The 17,802-nt window shown below is 41.0% G+C and overlaps 2 protein-coding genes across 3 annotated transcripts; both read left to right on the top strand.

Moving 5' to 3' along the window:
• The first annotated feature begins 151 nt into the window (after window positions 1-151).
• On the top strand, window positions 152-2,958 carry LOC134067228 (peroxiredoxin-like 2C). Of its 2 annotated transcripts, XM_062522370.1 has the most exons (9): window positions 152-277; window positions 525-618; window positions 707-760; window positions 1,005-1,050; window positions 1,146-1,273; window positions 1,439-1,553; window positions 1,929-2,051; window positions 2,192-2,329; window positions 2,592-2,958. In XM_062522370.1, the coding sequence occupies exons 1-9, from the start codon at window positions 169-171 to the stop codon at window positions 2,700-2,702; spliced, it is 918 nt and encodes a 305-aa protein (XP_062378354.1). In that variant the 5' UTR covers window positions 152-168; the 3' UTR covers window positions 2,703-2,958. The 2 variants fall into 2 exon arrangements, with proteins under 2 accessions (XP_062378354.1, XP_062378355.1); XM_062522371.1 differs by lacking the exon at window positions 525-618 and having other exon boundaries at window positions 165-277; window positions 659-760; window positions 2,592-2,956.
• A 1,779-nt stretch (window positions 2,959-4,737) lies between these two features.
• slc22a3 (solute carrier family 22 member 3) lies at window positions 4,738-17,419 on the top strand. Its single transcript, XM_062522964.1, has 11 exons — window positions 4,738-5,166; window positions 6,212-6,315; window positions 8,693-8,847; window positions 12,121-12,289; window positions 12,508-12,625; window positions 13,436-13,542; window positions 15,235-15,449; window positions 15,838-15,946; window positions 16,139-16,251; window positions 16,685-16,784; window positions 16,885-17,419. The coding sequence occupies exons 1-11, from the start codon at window positions 4,768-4,770 to the stop codon at window positions 16,931-16,933; spliced, it is 1,638 nt and encodes a 545-aa protein (XP_062378948.1). The 5' UTR covers window positions 4,738-4,767; the 3' UTR covers window positions 16,934-17,419.
• Window positions 17,420-17,802: the final 383 nt, after the last annotated feature.

The raw sequence follows: 17,802 nt of genomic DNA, 5'->3' as shown, positions 1-17,802 counted from the left end.
TGGATATGAAAATGATTAAATGGATTAGAAGAATAGAACAAAGGTCATACCATAAAACATGGTAACCTACGCCTGGTTGAGGTCGCGTTTACACAGTGGAGGGATTGCTTAACACATCTCGCTACTATAAATATCTTTGCTGAAACTTTGATACCAACGGTCGGCAAAATGGCTGAGAAGACGGCTGACTCCCCCGAAACGCTTGTAAACACATTGACAAAGTTTATTTTAACCGGGAGGAGCTTACTACAAATCGCACAAGGAGAAGTCAAAACTGGTAGGCTTAAAAATAATGCGAGCTGCGTTCTTTTCGAACATTACTATGTAGTTCGCTAATTGTCTGAAATGGACTTATCTAGCCTACCATTAGTAACACTGTTATTATCGTGAATAATGTGAATACCTTGGTGGATTTCAAATTGGCCTGTGGACAGAAACTTACCAAAATAGCTCCTTACAGTTTGGCCGAAGGCTAACCTGCTGTCTTTTCCTAACTGAGAAAAATGTCTTACTTATTTATTTAGGATCCTTGCAAGATTTCATTAGGAACAAAATCAGTATTGAGAGACCAAAATCACTTCTGGGGTTGATCGCAGCAGGGGCTGAATTATACAAAGGGTAATAAAATATTAATTACAATTAGGGCAAATTAAATTAGTTTCATCATCAGACCCCTGCTCTGAGGTCCCTTTCAAATGCCCTCCAGTTTATCTGTGAAGAAGAAAAAGGAAGCGGAGGACCTTTGGGGCAGCAAGTTCCGGTATGATATTGTTCACTTTATTTTTAAAAAAGACTTCCGCGCCACTTGAAGAGTGATACAACAGCCTACAGAGTTAGGCAAGCCCTGTTTAAAACAAAAATAATAGAATGAGAATGAACACTGGCCATGTAGGCCTATAACCTGCTCTGTAATCTTTAGATAAGATATAAGATAAGGATGGCGATGGCTGTCTGCGCTATGGCTGTCAAATTTCACTGGACATTTTTTATCACCTCTCTTTTAGTCATGCAGAAGTACAGGATGTAGTAGAAGACCTTTTACAGCTCAGTGTACGTTCACAGTCCTTCTTTCTCCTCTAAGCCATATTCATTTTCCAGGTCATTAGAACAGATAAGTTAACCATTTCCCCACTGGTCCTCTGCAGGCTGACTGGGATACATTCCTGGAGGGGCTGGACCGTGAGCTTCAACCAAGGGATGATGCCTTAAGCCGGACAGTGGCAGTGACCTCACTGCCAGCTGAGACTGTGTTCTCAGATGCCCGCACTGGCACGTGAGTTTGCACTTGCAGAACTCACCTCTCACTCATGCAAAGAGCCTTGTTACTGTGAGGGTGATATGACGGATAATTATTAACCTGAAATACTTACAACACAAGCTCATTGTTAATGATTGTATCTTTGCACGTTCTCATGGGTGCTTTTCTCTTTGAATGCAGTGATGTAAGTTTAAGGAAATACTTGGTGAAAGGCACTAAAACCCTGCTGGTTTTAATACGGCAGTTCTCCTGCCTCCTTTGCCGCCTCCATTTCAAGGAGCTACAGGCCCGTCAGGTATAACTTCCCCCGGTCATCTCTGAGCTATCTGTCTGTCTGGCACTAAGGAGAGATGGAATGTACCTTGTGCCACATATGTGTACAGGACACTTTCAGAAAGAGAGACAAACCTATACTGGAAAAGTTTGTGTCAAGAACAGGCATTTTTATAACATAGTTCTCTTTGCCTTGCAATGGCATTTACTGATGCTGGGCTTCATTCATTCTTACAGTATATATAAGAATGTGTTTTCCTGCCAAGAAGTAGAAGTCCCCTCTAGAGATACTGCATGAATGTAGTTGTGGAAGCAATATTAAAATACAGTGTTCTCAAATGTGGTATAATTTTGCCGAGTTACAGCACACACACCCATCCTGTGTTTCTGCTCATAGGGGGACCTAGATCAGAGATCTATCCGAGTGGTGGTAGTTTCATTTGGGTGCCAGGAGGGAGCACTAGACTGGCTGAAGGAAACAGGTTGCCCTTATGACATGTTGCTAGACCCACAGAGGAATGTAAGCCACACTGTCACCTACAGTATGCATCATATCATGCTTGTTGTAAATATAAACACCTGTATACTCTTGAATAGACTCATCAGTTAGTTCAAAATAAATTATATGATTTTATAATGTAAAGATGACTGTCTTATCAGGTCTACACTGCATTCGGCTTTGGAGTGTCTCTCTTGCAAGTCTTGCGTTTTAACAACATGCTTCAGTACTCTGAGTTTATCCTCAGCAACCTTGAGTTCCCACGACCGTTACCAACTATTCAGGATGATATGTTCCAGGTGGGTCTCCCACATCAAAGTTTAAGACATTATGTTTAGTTGAAACCATTTGCACCTGTGGTGTGAACACATGTTGACAATTCATGATGAAAAATAAAATAAATATTTGGTGTTCTCTTATGTTGTGGTTTTATAATACTCAATTAAGGGCCAAATGCCCTCTGATTTTGCTAGATATTTGTCTGCCTTGTTGACTGCAATCGTTTAGTGCAGTCATCATGATTTGAAGGTGTTTACATTGGAGTGATGTGCTTTCTTTCAGCTGGGTGGCGATATTCTCCTGGATGACTGTGGTAGAGTCCTCTTTTCACACAGCTGCACCAGCCCCTTGGACAGGCCAGGAGTGGACGACATCCTATCTGCCATCAGTTAACCCAAAAATTGAAAATGCCATAAACATGGCAGATAAATGATCAATGATGTATCTCACTGTCCTTTGACTGTAGCCATATAGTGTAAGTAACAGTCTGCTCATCATTAACAACTCATGAAATATAATGAACGTAATCACTGCTCTCATGTTGCATTTGTGTCACTATTTTCAACACACAATGTTGTCCCTTGTTTTATTATTATTAGCGCTGAATCACTTTGCAAGATAGTGATGAAGGTAAATGTGGGGGATTCAGTCATTATGGTGTTATATGGTGGCCATATAAGGTGATCTGTTTGAGCAATGTCCCAAGCTGTGTCAGTTCCTCCTAGGGTTAGACACCAAAATAATGTGTTTCAATGAGATTATCCATTAGCAGAATCATGGGTTGCTTAATCAAAACAAAATCAGGAAACATTCTATTGCTTTACCTCAGAAGAAAGACAGAACCTGGGAGTCTAAATTTGTACACTGTAAGTTCTGTCTGTTCTATAAAGGTTCTGGATCTGCAGTATACTGTATGTTTGCAACAGTAAAGTCATGCGCAGCAGGCTATCTGAGCGTCACATTCCTGTTTGGTGTGTGGTCTCAGTGTTTGGACAGGAGTTCTGATCATAGCAAGCAATATGCAAGTCCCAGTGTTTTCATAGTACTTCAGCCACTTTTGCTCTCACATTCATGGAGCTATTGACAGGAAGGAAACACAAGAGGCCAGGGGCAATACTAAGATTGCAGAAGAAAGCCTCAGAATAGGACAGAAACAGGAAAATAATTTGGAAAATTATTCAAAACAACAATCAACTCAAACTCTTGTCATATAGGCCTATACTGTATACGTAAAGTATCACCACCACTTGCAAAATTCATTAATTTGGCTATGTAATGCTACCAGGTCTGGTAACCTTTGTTGGCAAGTCTTACCCTGTTACCTAAATACCTACCCACGTTCCCTTACAACACATGGTGGTTATTGCTCAAACCTCTATTTGGTTCTTTAGCCCAAACATTCCTTGTTGAATAGTACAGAATAGCTGCCTGCTGAAAATGGCACCTTTAATGTAGTAGCCTATACTATATGTGTGTGTGTGTGTGTGTAGGAGGGGGAGGGGTACATTAGAATACATTAATTCATTCTGACAGAGTGACAGTGTTCACTTGAAAAACACTTCACCAGGGTTTATAAAGGGAGGCCTAAGACAGCTTCTTCCCCCAAGCTGTCTCTCTTTTGAACACTCAGAAATAGCAACCACCCTTACACCGAACAAAGTGAATCAACATTGTTCTGCTCATCTACCTCATATCATGTGCACTTCAATCTTACAGTTACAATTTTGTTATTAATACATCATCATTGCATTGTACTGCCTTGCACTACATTTATATTTAATCTTAAACCTCAGTCTATACTGATAATGCACTACTCCCACCCTCTCTTCAATTGTATTGCATCCTACGTCTTGCCTGTGCCTGTTGGGGTGTCCATGACCATGGTATACTTTGACAGGGTCAACAAGGCCACACACACCCTCCGGACAATTGTTTTACCCTCACCCTAGCATCTATTTATTTGTATAATGTAGCTTATTTATTCCTTTATTCCTATAGCTTACTGCCTTGAGTGTTGTACTTGAGTGCAAAGAATAACCAGAGTCAAATTCCTTGTTTGTAAATGCAAACCTGGCCAATAAAGCTGATTCTGATTCTGATTCTACTGGTAGGAGATTTACATTTTAGGAGACTAATGGCACATTGCTTAGATCCAGAGGAGATTTAATAACACACTCAAGCTGTAGGCATATTAAACACTTGGCAGCCCAGTCCTTGACCCTTGAAACATGAGGGTAGATAAATGACTTCCATAGGGTAAAGTGAATCAGCCTCTTGGGTTATTAAAGGACCAAACAGTGTCTGTATTCTGAGAAGTAGGTTATGACATGTTTTTTGACGTTGGACTTAGGTATGGCCACACCTCCTAATTCTTTAGTGTTAGCCTACAATGAGAAATAAGGACTGACACCAAACCTGGTGAAGACACAGATCACTAGCTTTGCCGCCGTCTTGCAGAATGTTAAGCTTTGATGAACTTCTTAGCCATGTGGGAGACTTTGGTCGATATCAGCAGAAAATTTCTGTGTTAGGGTGTCTACCACTCGCACTTTTTGCGTTTGTGTTGGTCGGGGTCGTGTTTTTGGGCAATTCTCCGGAACACTGGTGCAGAATTGATCACGCAGAGCGTATCCAGGGAGACTGTGGCTGGAGTGAGAGGGAGCTGCGGCAGCACGCTGTACCCCTTGGATCCTTCGACCGCTGCCGGAACTTTGATGTTGATTGGAACGCGAGTTTTATTAACTGCAGCAACTTCAGTCAACTCTCCAGTAGGCCTACCTTTGCTGATGCACCTGGACCCAAATCATGCGAAAATGGATGGGTGTATGACTCGAATCACACAACAGTTGTGACGGAGGTAGTTAAAATGTCTTTAAAGAATGTAGGCCTATGTGCGCTTTTCCTTGCGTTTTCTCGGTCAAGAATTTGTGTCCGTTATTTTTTTTGAATTGGCCTAAACAATAGTATCCAGAGGGTGTTCAAGTCAGTCTGAAAAGGTGATGATGTAGGCTAGTAGGTCACAGTCAAGACTTTTCCTCACTGATTCCTTGTTGTTGGAATGAGCCTACGTTCCTCCTGTGATAGTCTTGGACTTCAAAAACATTTTTAAATAGTTATATATTTGTTAATTGATGTTGTTGTTTTCATCATCATCATCATCATCATCATTATTATTATTATTATTACTATTATAAATGTTTCATTCACTGTAGCCTAGTCGCTTTGAACAAAGGCGTCTGCATGCCAAATACCATAAACATTACTGTTTGAGCAATGTTTGGCAGCCACATAACTTCAGTGTGTTCTCTGAATGGATGATTATGATAATGTGCATATTGATGGAAACTGAAAACGTGCCAACTGAACCACTATCAACATTGCTCAAGAAGTTTCACGGGTAAAACGGGTAAAAGAAACTGCGAGCGTCATATACTGTAGTTTACACGACCGACCGACTTTCTTTCTGGGTTACTGCATACTTTTCCAATTCACCCTAACGAATAAGATCTTAGCAGAACTCCTAATAGGCCTATGACATTCAGTAATAACTGTATATTTTCTTGGACTCTATGTTGTTCCTATAGTAGGCCTAGCCCATGGTCATATAGCCTAGTGGTTAGGCTTGTGTCCAAAAATGCTATAGATTAAAACATAGTATTCCTACAATATTACTATATTATTTTGTCTAAAACAACTCTAATATTGCTATAGTACTTCTTCGTTTGGGGTCGATTGCATGTTTGCATTTTCTTGCTTATTGCTTTGATTAAATCTCCAATATTTACTGTCATATTTTGAAGTTGTTGTTGATGATTCCCATACTTCCAGATGCTAGATTGAAATATTTAATTTCCAGTCAAACTGTCAAAATTGATTGAGATTTTATTTTGACTTCCATGCAGTTCTCCCTGGTATGTGACAAGTCCTGGTTAGCCGATCTCAACCAGGTATTTCTAGCTGTAGGCTTCTTCATTGGAGCACTGATCACTGGATATCTTGCAGACAGGTTTGTAAATATTTCACTTTCAGTACAGTCATGACATTACATGTAGGCTATGAATACATGATTACATTGGCTGTCAGTAGCATGTATTTTGTATTGGGCGTTGATAGTTCATTAGACACCATGTCTGGCAATTGATAACATGCATATTGTCTGTGTGTGTGTGTGTGTTTATGTGTGTGTTGAGGTATAGAGAGAGAGACAGAGAGAAAGAAGCTCGATGGTGCTTTGACCGCCCAACGTTGCCTTCCAGGCAGCGCTGTCACTGTTGTGTCCATGTCCGTGTCCATGTTGTGTCTTGTTGTGATTTCTTTCTCTGCTGCTGCTTGCTTTTTATTTGTTTGGGCGCTTTCGATTAGTGACGTTACTACAGCAACGGACGCGATTTGATGACGTTGTCGCGAGGTCCATTCAGGGCCATTATTGTAATGGAGACACAACGCCTGAGAGGACCAGGCCAGTCGTGGCCCGGTCAAAAGTACCTTCCCCCAAAAAAGTCCCAGAACCAGGGTGGTGGAAACACACCTTTAAAGGCTCTTAATCCTAACCCTAACCCTAACCTTAACCCAGGCCTTAGCTTAGCGCCTTCCAGGAAGCGGTGCCTTGAAGACACGTTGGGGGCTCAAAACACCAAGAAACGAGAAAGAAAGAGAGAAGACTAACAAAGATAGATAGGCACATAGATAGATAAATTACCTTTATTAGTGTCCAAAAGGGAAACTAGTTTGTTACCATGAACAACATAAAGCAACAGGGCAGCTACAGGACAATGACAAGTACAGTACAATGCACACGTGATACAGGCGAGCCAGACTCAGGTACAGAGAACAGACTTTTACTTAGACAGAATCAGAGGGCAGAAACCCATGTACACAGTCCAGGCCATAGATATACATACAGTAAATATATTACACAGTCCAGGCCATATGATATATATATATATATACTGTACGTATATATATGTACATGGATATATGTATATATGTCTATGGTCCAGGCCATACACAGGTTTTACAGGGTTAGGCAAGCAGTCCAAAATCACAAGCTCTAAAGTCGTAGTCAGGTCACAGAACAAGGTCTGAATGAACAATTGAGGGCCCTATCGTACACCCGGCGCAAAGTGGTGCAAAGCGTAGCGCAAGACGTGTCCATTAATTGCAGCGTGAATACACTTGTAGATGCGTACCCTCTTGTTGCCGCTCGTGGGCTTGTAGTGGGCTAAAGGTGTAGCATTTATTTTAATCAAAATACATAATGGCAGCAAAAATAGGCTACTAAAGTAGAGGTAGCCTACTTAACACATGATACTGTTAACCATTGCAAGGAATTTTAATATCTTTTTTTTAAACACTCACAAATATCGCTGACATATTCCTCCAAAGCACCTTTCTGTCTTGGTTTAAGCCGCCAACAAGATCTTTTTGATAGGGTGCTGTGGTAAACTTGTTCTAAACGTAACAGTTCCTCCACTATACAGCTTATATATTTTCATTAAACCAAAACTATTATCAGACGGACCAAAGATGTACTTTCATTGGCTGATCACCTCACGTTAACCGCTTTCATTTGCATAAGGTTCAGCCCAACTTCTCGACGCATTCCACTTTTGCTCCACTTTTATTGAACCTGGCAAAATAAGGTGTGGTCTGGCACATGATCCGAAAATCGCTATCTTACACCCTCTAAAAATCATTACGCCTCTGACCAAGAAAAACCTGGTTGCAATATGCGCATATAAATCTGAAGACACAATGTCACGAGATGTAAGCAGCAACTCCTCTGCAGGATAAATATCTTAAGGTTTTTTATGGTAACCCCTTGTCAGTCAACAGTGAAAGTAATTAACTGTGTACAACTGTTTTATCATTGTTGACTATGAGACCACAGTGAAGTTAGTCTCACTTTTCCTAAGAGTTTAAATAATAGACGAGTGCCGATGCATGTAGGCTATACTCTGCTAGTCACAAACTGTTTTTAGTAAAGCGAGGTTTAGTGGAATCCTTGTTCCATACGGTCTCGCGTGCCGCTGACTATCAAAATACCAATGGGTAAAAGCTATCAAAAGTTACACTACTTGCTGTTTAAGGGAATGACAAATGTCATTCTTATTGGTTTAAAGGATACCAGTATTACTCCCAAAACACACCCATAACTGATTCAAGCAGGGTTCACATTGCATGCGCAAATGGCAGCACTGCGCTATGAGACACTTTATTTTCAATGGCTTGCGTTCGCAAGAACTGGTCTGATGCTGTGCCGAGCAAAGTGCTCATAACCATGTTGAACTTTGACCGCGGTGCGCTGTTGTAGGAGGTGAACAAAAAACACATTGATCAGAATTTTGCTCATCAGTCTTTGGTCAATTTGCCTTGTGCTGCAGGTTTGGCAGGAAGCCATGTTTCCTGGTCTCCATGCTTGGTCTCGGTCTGTCTGGGGTGGGCGTGGCCGTCTCCTCCCTCTATCCTTTGCTACTGGCATTCCGCTTCCTCCAGGGCTTCTTTGCAAAGGGAGCTTGGACAGCCACTTATGTCCTTGGTATGTTATCCATTTTGTATGGTTAATCTCAAGGTATGGCCTTTTGTGGAAGTCGTGTTAATGAGCCAATTTCACAGTGTCCAGGTGTCTGGCCTAGTTGATGTTAATGATGCCTTAATTGGCAGGGTAAAACATCTTCCTGTTTCAGTCTTTCCTATAGACTGAGCTGTTCCAGAGGAAGTTAGTTTACACAGTGGCGACATCTTGTGAAATAGGCTCATTGTCACCCTGATTATCCATTGTTAAATGGACCTTTGATCAGGTGGACACAGTAAGATCAAGGGTTAGGTCTATGCTTAAATTCGATGTTTGTAGCCCAAACTGCCATCTTATTCAATAGTAATATGCACATTTTATCTTAACTTTATGTTAACTTATCTGCGGGTAGGTCATGCTTTTAAATAATTACATTAATGTAGCATTATGTTGAATGGTGTTTTGTTATTACTCCTCTTCAGTGTTGTGCATGAACGAGTTCAAAAGAACGTGTTCATTGAACACGCTCATTTTTCTGTGAACGCTGAACTGAACGCAACACATTTGTAAATAATGAATTTGAACTTGAATTCGCTCAGATTTTGGGAAATGAGCGACGAACGTCACTGTTGATGTCCAATTAAACGTTACGGAATTGATTTTGTCCTGAGAAGTCGAGTGACACTATCTGCTGGCAATTTAGAAACAGTATGTCGTTGTCACTGCCCACGGGCGCCACTCCTAAACTACAGCTTTGCACTACCTTATTACATTACCCATGATCACGTTACGCATGATGCATTGTACACAGAACCGCTGCTAGGCCTATATGAATGCAATCGCGGAAAGATTCTGCACTTGTCAGTGATGATAGAGGGATGCATAACGTGTTCAAAGAGCCCTACAGTATGTCACTGAACAGTTCCATCGCTGCAGGTAATGCAGCAAGGCAGCCTCCTCCATACTCCCGGTGTAAAAACTACACTCTTCTGCCGTCAGGCATGCACAGCTAACGCATTTATTATTAATTATTAATAAATGCGCGGCCGCATTTATTAGGCGTCGGTATCTGCCATAGACCTAAAAGAAATGTATCTGCCCAGCGAAATAAAGCCCAATTTACGGACATTCTCAATTAGATGAGAACAACAGGTGGCTGTAGCCTATATTCCGTCAGAAACAGATTTTCATTCAAATGAACTGAATTTGAACTAGTTCAAAATTAAAAATGGTGAACTATGAACGTGAACAGTTCACTTTGCACGTGTGTGAACTGAACTTTGAACTAGTTACTGAAGAGTGTGAACGTGCACAACACTGCTCTTCTTGGAATTCCCTTTCCAGGTTTTTTTTTAGAGCTGATTGGAGTAGGTTAAAAAACAACATGCACGTGGTACAATTAGTCAATGAGTGGAACGGCCAGGATGCACTTTATTCAGCTTATGCATTGCTTGCCATACACCTTTCGAAACTAACATAAATCAGAACAGTTAGGCTGCTGTAGCTTGACTACCATGCAAGCGTATGCTTTGTTTGCAATACACTATTCTGAGCCATCATATAAATCAATCATCCACTGAACATAGCAATCAGGTGGCGCTTGAAGCTATAAACTATAGCTCATTTAGCACATTAGCATATCCTGTGCTTACAGCATGCCCATTCAGAGCTACTCTGGTACTGCTACTGTAGCACAAGCTTAAAGTAACACTAAAGACTTTTTCGTACCTTAACATAATGTTTCCAAAATCATTTCAGCGGTTCATCAACTCGTAACAGGTTGAATGGCACTTCTGCATTCTCTTCGCGGCCCTTTATCGGCTATAACCGCACTATGTAACTTTACCAGATCGGGTAGCGTTGCTTTTTGCAATTTGACTTCGATGTCGCAATACATCATACTTTCATAAAACCATGCAACATGCTCTACCTTGTCTGTGGACATCATTATTTGGTGGATAAACAAATAGCGTGCGTGCAACAGAGGAAAAGAGCTTTAGTGTTGCTTTAAGCTGTATGGCGCAGGAGTCCGAATCTCATCCTTTGTCTCATCACTTTTTTTGTCACCATTAACCCATTAGAGGACACACACACACACACACACACACACACACACACACACACACACACACACACACACACACACGCACACAAACACACACACACACACACACACTGTACAACAGGAGCACTGTACACCAGGAGCAGTGAGCTCACCAGATGCACATACACAGTAGGAGAACACATGCACACCTGTAACAGTGGGCCCAGCGAGAGCATTTGGGGGTTCAAAGGCATCTCATCTGTGTCTGTAGAAGCAGGCAGGCAGGCTATACGCCTGCACCTTTTAAAGTGCAGCTTCCCCAGCATGCCAGCTTTCCTGTGAACTGTACAAACATCGTCTACGACTTGCTGTTGCGTGCCTTAATGAATTACATTAACATTCCATGGTCTGTTTTGATTAGTCGCTAGCAATCTGAATGGTGCTTTTCAGAGCTACCATCCCAACAGCAAGCAGAGCAGCAGGCTACATCTGGGCCTTTGTGCTCCAGCTCACATTTCTTATGCTTAAAGTGCAATGTGCTGTTTGGAGTTACCGATCATTGGCTGTGTGGAGCAGGTAATAAGGGCAGGTGATAGGGGGAATCAAAAGCTCTGGCTTTACGCGTTAGGATTTTGGGTAGTGTAGTGCTTTTCTGCTATTTTTTTCTCAAAAAATGGTAGATGCCCTTTGAATTTTTGCTGTCTACTGTATATGAGCATATACAATTGCTTAATCATGCCATAGCTGGTTTTGGACTGTGTTTTGCAACGATCTTTAACGATTTTATTGTTTATAATCCAGTTGGATTGTGGATTAGAGAGTTACTTCTGGAACCAGAGTAGCCGGTGATTGTTGAGCTCTATACATTATTTGGAGCTAAAATAACCTGAAAAGGAAACAAACTGCAAGAGAACCAGATTTACAACAACATGCAGAGAGAAAGTCTCACAAAAGTCTCCCAAACTTAATTTGTTGTTTCACCAACGGCAGAACTATCAAAATAGTCTGGAATGTTCTGTGGAGAGGCGGCAGTGCTAGACAACGTTCCTTGGAGGAACACAGTGGCAGTGGCTAAAGAGTATCCACAAAACTTGACCTGGTGGGTCAGTCTCCTGTACAAAAGTTAGAGGGGAGGGATCTAATAGAGAACACATGTTATTTTACGTGCCATTTCCATTATTTTGTCTAGACCCTGTAGGTTGTTTTGAACGGCATAATATGTATTCTGATATAGGAATGTCTTTCTGTTACAGTAATTGAATTCTTTGGATCAAGGAACAGGAAATTTGTGTCTGTCTTATCACGAACGACCTACTCCATTGGCATGGTGATTCTGCCATGCTTGGCCTATTATATCCAGTCCTGGAGGACCCTGCAGCTGGTCATGACCATCCCAACATTTATGTTTCTGGCTTACTACTGGTAAATCAGCAATGTCATTCACACACACACACACACACACACACACACACACATGTAACAATGTCACTGTAACATAACATAATATCACTGTGACCTGTTGAGAAAAAGTTACCATAGTAGGCAGCCAGGAGAGCTCCAATTTAATCCATAGCACACTTGTTCACACCTGCTATGTTGGTCAGTTTGGTGTCCTGGATTGAAAGATGTTGTCTTTATAGGCTTGTTCCAGAGTCTCCTCGGTGGCTGATATCACAGAGGAGAACAAAGGAGGCTATGGTTATTGTGGAAAGCATGGCTAAATGCAACAACACATGTCTGCCAGAACACCTCCGGGTGGTATGTTTTTTCCTTCCCAAAACTATACAAAACTACATGCATTCTGTAAATGTATATGATGCAGCATTTTAGTTGGTTTGATGGTTCAAGTATAAAAAGAGGGGAAATCTTCCAGAGTCACCTCTAATAGGAGACATTTGCGGCAAGGAGATTGTGAAATAGAAAGTAACTGTGTACTAATAGGTAGGTAGGCCTAGGTAGATTCGTCTTGCACCATCCAGCTCGTCAGATAGACAGACAACTGACCACAGACAACAACAGGACCACTAAAGCCTCCCTCAACCTGTACAGTATAACCGTTAGCTATCGACTACAAATGTTTAATACTCTCTAAGCATTTCATATTATATGGAATCTACTTCTGAGTCATTGGGATACTGGGCAGTGTGGTTAATACATGGGTGAGGAACATTTTCATTTCATTTTTTTGACTCATGCTCATGAGTCAAAGTTTCTCATGAGCATTCCTTTGTGACTCAAACAGAGAGACAGTCACCCATAACCCAAATAGAATTCCTGTGAAATGTATGTTGACTCTTCATATGGAAACCATGATTGCTTTTCACTGGAACCTGTTGCGTTTTGAGTCCTTTGAGGTGAAACCATATCCAGGTGTTTCCACCAGAACAGACATGCCTTTAATCTTCACTCTGCGGTGGTTCTGTCCCTTATTTTCATCAGTAAAAGATGCAAATGTGCTAGTCTGTTAGATCTTAAGGGTGTACTGTAAGTGTGTAAGTAAGTCTGGCTGTATCCTCACAGGTGATTTTATGAATCCTTTTTCCTGTATATTTTGTTGTCTCTATTTAGGTCGAACCCCTCACAGAAAAGGAGGAAGATCTGAACCGCCCTTCTTTTATCGATTTGTTCAGGACTCCAAACATCAGGAGAAACTCTTTTATCCTCATTTATGCCTGGTAACTGCTTACTTGGGACCAAAACATTTCATTTTGAGTTCTTTGAATTCTGTACAGCAATTCTAAAATAGCTGGCATACCAGGTGTTGTATATACAGTAGACCAGGTAGTTCAAACAGTTCAAACAGGCATCTAGAGTGCTAGTTATACATGGGGATATTTGATGTCAGACGAATGAAAATATTCCAAAATAGACAAAAACGCTAATGATAATGGAAATGAAGATTATGACATAGGCGGCTTATCACCAACCACTAGATATAACCGATTAGAGACTTTGTTTTTTTATTATTGGATTAGATAGATAGATAGATACTTTATTGATCCCCAAGGGGAAATTCAAGAAGGATTATTCGATTTTGTGTAAAAATCTAAACTCACAATAAATTGAATGATTGGTTGGTTGATTGATTAACAGCCTAAATTATGTAGAAATCGTAGAATACTCCCAAATGTCATGCATTGACAATACTTTCTAGTGAAATCATTTGTCATGGACAGTCAGCGGACAGGGCCGAACAGCTTTCTAAGTGATTAATACTTGCCTTATAGAGATGTCAGGTTTCTGGCAAACAGTTGCGTTATATGCAAATTGGGTTAGTCATCCGAAGTTCAATGGAAGTTTGTCGTTATTGCGGTGGCAAATCACTGGCCCACACATTTGCCCTTAGTGGCAAACTCCTCATTGTTGCTAGAACTTTGCCGGAAGTTTGCCTTTAGCTAGCCTGGCACGCCCTCCCAGTGACGTAACACCTTCGGCTTTTGCTGTCGCTGGTCTGGTCAACTGCTAATCAGGAAGGATTTCTGAGTTCCCGAAATCTGCGGAACTGCCCCCTTTGGTCGAGAACCAATCAACTTTGAGCAGCTCCAACGGCTCTTGGTAGAGGCGTGTTCAAGGCAGAGGAAAGAGTGTTGTTATTGGTTTAAACTCGGCAAACCGCTTTCTGACATCGACCAGTAGCAAATCGAGGCACTTAAAGGAGGCGGGTCAACCAGCGCTTGGAGAAACCGTGTTAGCACAGGCTCTTGGTCAGACTAAAGTCTCGCAGAGCCTTTGAAAGTCGTTGAAAAGCATGCCTGGACAGGCCAAAGATAAATCACATTCAAAACATCTGAAGAATGTTTCGTCACCTTGTTTAGCCTGGACAAAGGGCATCCTGGACTTTTTGTAATGCCCACAGGAGAGCTTTCATAAGCTGTCATGTAAACAGTTGATAGTAAACTGAATTAACCTTAACATAAACCCACTGAACCCACATAAACATAAACCCACTGATTGATCACTTATTACTGTCAGTCTATTTAATTCAGTGATAACGTAATGTATTGACTTCACTTTTTTGTTTTTGCTGCCTGTGAACCACTAACAACACATTTCTTGGACATGTTTCTACTGTTTAATGGTTACAGTTCTTCAGTAATTTGGTCTGGTGTGAGGTTAGGTTTTGGCAAATGAATTCAAAACAAGTCATGATTAATTAGCATCTATTTTCTTTGTATAATCATAGCCACAGGGAGCATTGTTAATGACTTACTCCTTGGATGCAGGCGACTACTCAAACTGAATACTCTTAATGTCATACTGATACATTCACACAGACTCACAGTTGTGCAATGTTCGGTTTTCTTACTTTCACCATATTACATTTATATTTTTAATTTTATTTCTGTGCATGTGTTTTGCATCCCCAGGTTTACAAGCACAGTTGTGTTCCAGGGATTGGTGCTTCGTCTGGGAATTACAGGAGACAATGTGTTCTTAGACTTCTTAATCTCAGCAGTAGTTGAGATTCCCACTGGGCTGATTTTCTATCTTACTGTGGACCGGTTTGGACGGCGCCCCCTCATGGCCACATCAAACTTCATTGGTGGCGTCTGTTGTCTGGTGGTTCCATTCGTCCCGTTAGGTAAGCAGCTAATGTCTCACTGAAACTGATATGATAAAGGGTCAGTGTATGAGTAATCGTTACGCAATGGGTCAGGGTATGGGTCATCATTAAACAGTAATTCAGTATTGGTGATTACATTCTGTTACATCAACAATGTAAATTATACAGATGACTTCTCCTTTTCCTGGTGGAGTTCTAAGCAACTGGTATATAAATTGTATTTGAAAGTCCCTGCTGAGCATGTGTTCCCCCATATGAATGGAAGGGGTGTGTGGCTGTTATAACTACTCACTTAATGCAACTTGTGGTCAACCATTCATTGCATCATCACACATCTCATTTAAATGTATTATTATATCATGCCTCTTCATCTATTTTTACAAATAATCAAATGTCTGTGACTTAGAACTTCTGTGGTTGAAGAAAACAGTGGCTATACTTGGAAGATTGGCTGTTGCAATTGGATTTGAGACAGTGAATTTTGCCAATTCAGAACTGTACCCCACTCCTCTCAGGTGATTCTACGCCACTCCTTACGTATCATTGATCCTTAGAAAGTGGAAAAGGTCCAAAAGATTTGGATACTAGCTGAGTGATAAGACAATTCCATACATACTTCGCCATGTGGTTATTGCATATCTGTTTTGCTGTTGTGCTGTCTCTGTGTGCCCTTTGAATGACAAATGTCCTCTTTGTGCCATCCACAGAAATCTGGGCGTATCTGTATGTTCCTCAGCCAGTGACATAGGTGCTGTGGTGGCCCCATTCTTATTGTATAGGCTGGCTAGCGTCTGGCAGGAGCTTCCTCTCCTCCTTTACGGTGGGTTTGCTTACTAACGGGAATTCTTTACTTTGTGTTACAGGAGCCTAGTCAAGTCAAGTCGAGTCTATTTATGAAGCACTTTAAAAACAACACCAGTTGACCAAAGTGTTATACGATAGAAAAGTTAAGAAACCCGATAGACAGGTAGGTATCAGGCACTATACTGAGCCTACCCCTAGAAGAAGTGAGGTGATGTGATACATGCCTATCTCTCTGCCCTCCACTGGCACAATTTCACAAAGTTGTACACAACGTCATTGACAATGAACTCTGTTCTGTTTGGCAAATAATGTTCCACTTCCCTATTCAATAAGAAACACACATATAACACTCAGCGATATGTGGATAAAATGTGGATAAAAAACCTGGTGCTGAGCTACTGAAAGATCTGATTTCTGTGTGACTTACTGGACATGTATACTGTTTTTAGGTACGATGTCTGTGCTATACAGCGCATTGGTCATGCTTTTACCTGAAATGAGAGGCGTAAACCTGCTTGAGACTATAGAAGACCTGGAGAATATGAAAAGGTATCTTTAACTGTTTCATTTGTTTTTTTTATGTTGTCTCATGTTCCTCATTGCTTCCCAGGTTTTAAATCTACTCATGCACTCGTTTTACTTATTTTAGGACCAATTGCTTCTGTAAGGATAAGAAGAAATCAGATGGCATCATCTGACTGCACATTGCTAATCTCTAGAGCTCATCAAGAAGCTTCATCCAATCACGTCACATGGCACCCATGGATGTGGATGTAAACATTTTGAAAGCTCAGATGTCGTGTAGATTGCACAGTCACTATAGGAGCCCAATTTGGAGTATCACACACTTGACTGCACTATACTCATTAAGCAGCATTTCTGGTTTAGACATCTTTGCAGTAACAGTTTGTGGGTCATGTGGGTGGTCTGGGCATTTGGGTTTGTATGTGGATATAAAAAGACTGCATTTGGTAGCCAATATTCTGTGAACTCTTAGGGATGTCCATTTTTGCTGAATTATCGCATGTAACGGAAAAACAATGCCGTAATTGTATGAGAGAAATGTATTGGTGACCCACAAATTGGTCTTTGTTTCATTGTGTGTTCTCATGTATGGTGTCTGGCGGCATGAGAAAGATACCTCATTAAAAGAGTGGTAGAGGAAAGGGGGGGGCATTATTTAAGAGGGCATTTTGTGTCATAAATGTTTCATACATATTTGTCACTCTATAATTGTAAAACAGATTAGACTAGAATAGATAACATTTTATCATTGTCATTATTGTCATTATTGTCAAATAAAATACCTCGAGTTAAAACATTATTGTGCTTTATTTAGTGTGAAAGTATCTACAGTGGAGTAACCTATTGTAGGCTTTGCTGTATAGAGCGTATTTTTTTATATTTCAATATGTTTCGAGTTGCATGATGATCATGTTCAACTGTTTTGGTTCTAGCCAGCTGCATGGACTGACAGTGGTTAACTGAAGCCTTGATGTGCTGAGCACTCAACCGGAATAACCCGGAATAGTGATCATGACATTGGTGGAGTGGCCGTTGGGTTGGG

The sequence above is a fragment of the Sardina pilchardus genome, chromosome 20 (assembly GCF_963854185.1).
Source record: "Sardina pilchardus chromosome 20, fSarPil1.1, whole genome shotgun sequence".
Taxonomy (NCBI): Eukaryota; Metazoa; Chordata; class Actinopteri; order Clupeiformes; family Clupeidae; genus Sardina; species Sardina pilchardus.
Note: the sequence above shows the minus strand (reverse complement) of the source record. Positions and strands in the feature narration are given on the sequence as shown.